The following is a 2,874-nucleotide window of genomic DNA, read 5'->3' on the forward strand; positions in this document are numbered from 1 at the left end:
GATTTTTAGGGCAAGAAAGGGTCCCCGCGGGGGGTTAAAGAAAAGAGGTAAGTCGCCCGTTTAACGGGCGACTTATCCTAAATAAGTAAGTCGCCCGTTAAACGGGCGACTTTGACGAGTTTAATTTTTTTTTCATTGGTTAATCGCTTAATTAAATTTTAAATGGTACTTAGTTTAAAAAATTGTCCTTTTTTTATCGGAGACGACCCAGACCTTCTTGATAGCTTCTTAAATGCCGATCAATTACCGAAGGCTCGAATGGATTAATTGATCTCCTCTGCGCCAACACCGAATCTTTCTTCTTCCGTAGCACTGGGATAGTTCGAGCTCCTCATACGGAAAAGTGCTTCTGAACGTTATTGTTTTACTCTGGTTAAATGCAGCTCCTTTCTAAAATTCGCATTATCTGTCGCTCTCTCTCACTTGCGCGACTGATCCCTCTGTCCCAAAACGTAAACCCTAGAAAAATGTCAAGGTTTATAATTTCCGGCACAGGCTTCTCAAGCATGGGTTATCAGAACGAGCAACAGTAGCCCGGCCGGACGAAAGGGGTCTCGGTTTACCATTTCCGGCGGAGCACGGACGACCAGCGGAGATGGGGCGGGGATTCTCTTACCATGATGATAAAGCCGTGGGATCGAGGGCCGAGAGGCTGAGATGAGTGGAAAGATCATCGCTTCTATGACCTCAAAAACCCTTCCTTCACCATCTCCAAGATAAGCCAAGATCGCACAGTCTTCCCCTCGCTGCAGCCCAAAAAAAGCTCCCAAGACTCATCTCAAGATCCTACGGCTTGACCATCATGGTAAGGAGAATCCCCGCCCCAAATCCACTGGTCGTCCATTAATGACCTGCTGCTCCGCCGGAAATGGTAAACCGAGCCCCTCTCAGCCGGCCGGACTACTGTTGCTCGTTCTGATAACCCGCTTCCCAAGCATGCTGAGAAGCCTGCAACTGCCGTCCTACGCTCCACATCTTCCCTTTCCAGAGGTAAAGTTGCTAACTTTCCTGGCGATGCCATCACTAGAATTTCTAGCTTCGGGGAAAGGAGAAGCTTTTCTGGATTTAGGACTTTTGATAAGGAACTGGCGGCAAAAGCCCAACTGGGTAAGAACCCTGGTGTAAAGAGTGAGAAATATGTGAACTTGAAGAGAGGAGTTACAGATGGTTGCAAATCTAAAGGGTGTTTGGGGGAAAAACCTCAGCGGAGTTCTTATGAGGCTTTAAAGAAAGTTGGTCGCAGAGCTGAAGAAGCATATATTGGTCCATCTGATTCTCAAAACAGCGTCGGTAAAGATTTTTCTGGTCCTAACATGGAGCCAGTGGATAGGATTGGGAGTAATGAGGTAGGGGGTTTAGAAAGTCATGGAGAAAAAGTTTTTTTGGTTGAGGTAAAGCACATTGATAAATGTGGTCACGGAGATGAAACAGTGGGAAGTGACAATGATGAAGATAGAAAAGCTCGGAGTTCTATGGCCGCTAGTTCCTTATCAAAAGTCCTAAATCCAGAAAAGACGGGAGGGGTCTGTGTTGATAATACATCAGTTCATATGGAGAAAAATTGCTCGAATTCACACCCAGACGATAATGCCAATGTTTCAAATGATTTTGGTAATTTCCAAGGTGAACTTGCAAACACTTCTTTGATTCGTGTGCATCATAGAAAAGAAGCAGTGCAACTAGATACTGAAGCAGTAAAAGCTAAGGGAAATGATGGGTTGGGATCTGTGAAAGATGCTTGTACTGCTAATAGATATCAGAGCAACCTTCATGAGAAGCTTGCACTATTAGAAGGCAAGGTTCAAAAAATAGCCTTGGAGATCAAGCAAACCAAAGACATGTTAGATAAGAACAAGCCAGGTAAATCTGGGCTTGTTCTTTCTGATATCCAGAAGAAAATACTTGGTGTTGAAAAAGTGGATAACATTAAGGATGGGGCCAAATTTGAAATTCTTTTTTCACATTCAGGCAAATTCGACGATTGTGTAATTTCAAATCTTAGAGAGATACCAAGGAATTCTTTACCTTATATTAAAAGCTCAGAACATGAAAAACTGGAAGCTAGATTCTTCTCACATCACAAGTTAATGAGGGAACTCGTTTCATCAGTCATCTCAGGGGAACAAATTAAGTGCTGTAAACTAGCTTATTCAAGGATGAATGGAGCCCCAAATATTTATTTGATGGTTTCACTGATGAAAACCCCGTTGCGCTAGAGTTTTTGGCTTCTTTAAGAGAAGAGCAACCTAAACCTAGAATGTTTGATGTAAACGTGCAATTAACTAATCGCATGGCAAACAAAATGCAACCAGAGAATACATCATCAGGCCAATATGATACAAGCAGCATGATTAGAGGGCAGCAACAGGAGGTTGAACTGGAGTCTAATGAAAAACTTGAAGAAATCGGTACTCCCGAGATTAATCCTCCGTCAATGTCATGCGTAGATACTGAGGATTCTACCATTTATCAGCTTTCTGAAATTGGTCAGAAGGTTTCAACTGGATGATGGTTTGTTTCTAGAGGAGAAGCTGTTCTTCTTGCTCATGATGATAATTCTTGTTCCTACAATGACATTTCCAACTCTGAGGTACGTCATCTATAACAAAAATCCCTTGTTATTTTTTCCAAATTATTTTTTATAAATTAAAGTTCCATCAAAAAGTTATTTTTTGTTAGTTCTTCCTTCAAAGGAGAAATTTACTTTCATTTCAGTAGATTGTCAATTCATTTCAAATTGCATTTTCTCTTATGTATTGAATTTGACCCTAGGGACCAAGTACAATATTCTATGATAATCATATGTACCCTAAGGTTCAAAAATTGCTTATGCCTGTACCAGGTGAAGTCTGAATACAAGGCCCCAGCTGGCTT

At 41.8% G+C, this 2,874-nt stretch overlaps 1 protein-coding gene across 1 annotated transcript; it reads left to right on the forward strand.

The window, feature by feature from the left end:
- The first annotated feature begins 243 nt into the window (after positions 1 to 243).
- LOC110100793 lies at positions 244 to 2,874 on the forward strand. The gene is made up of 2 exons (XM_020828462.2): positions 244 to 2,590; positions 2,843 to 2,874. Exon 1 carries the CDS (start codon positions 1,314 to 1,316, stop codon positions 2,214 to 2,216), a length of 903 nt encoding a protein of 300 aa, XP_020684121.1. The 5' UTR covers positions 244 to 1,313; the 3' UTR covers positions 2,217 to 2,590; positions 2,843 to 2,874.

Source organism: Dendrobium catenatum, unplaced genomic scaffold, assembly GCF_001605985.2.
Source record: "Dendrobium catenatum unplaced genomic scaffold, ASM160598v2 fragScaff_scaffold_123, whole genome shotgun sequence".
Lineage (NCBI taxonomy): Eukaryota > Viridiplantae > Streptophyta > Magnoliopsida > Asparagales > Orchidaceae > Dendrobium > Dendrobium catenatum.

What these genes read in the sequence shown, in the direction of transcription:
- LOC110100793 (XM_020828462.2), top strand. Translation starts at nt 1,314, where the DNA reads ATGGAGCCAGTGGATAGGATTGGGAGTAATGAGGTAGGGGGTTTAGAA.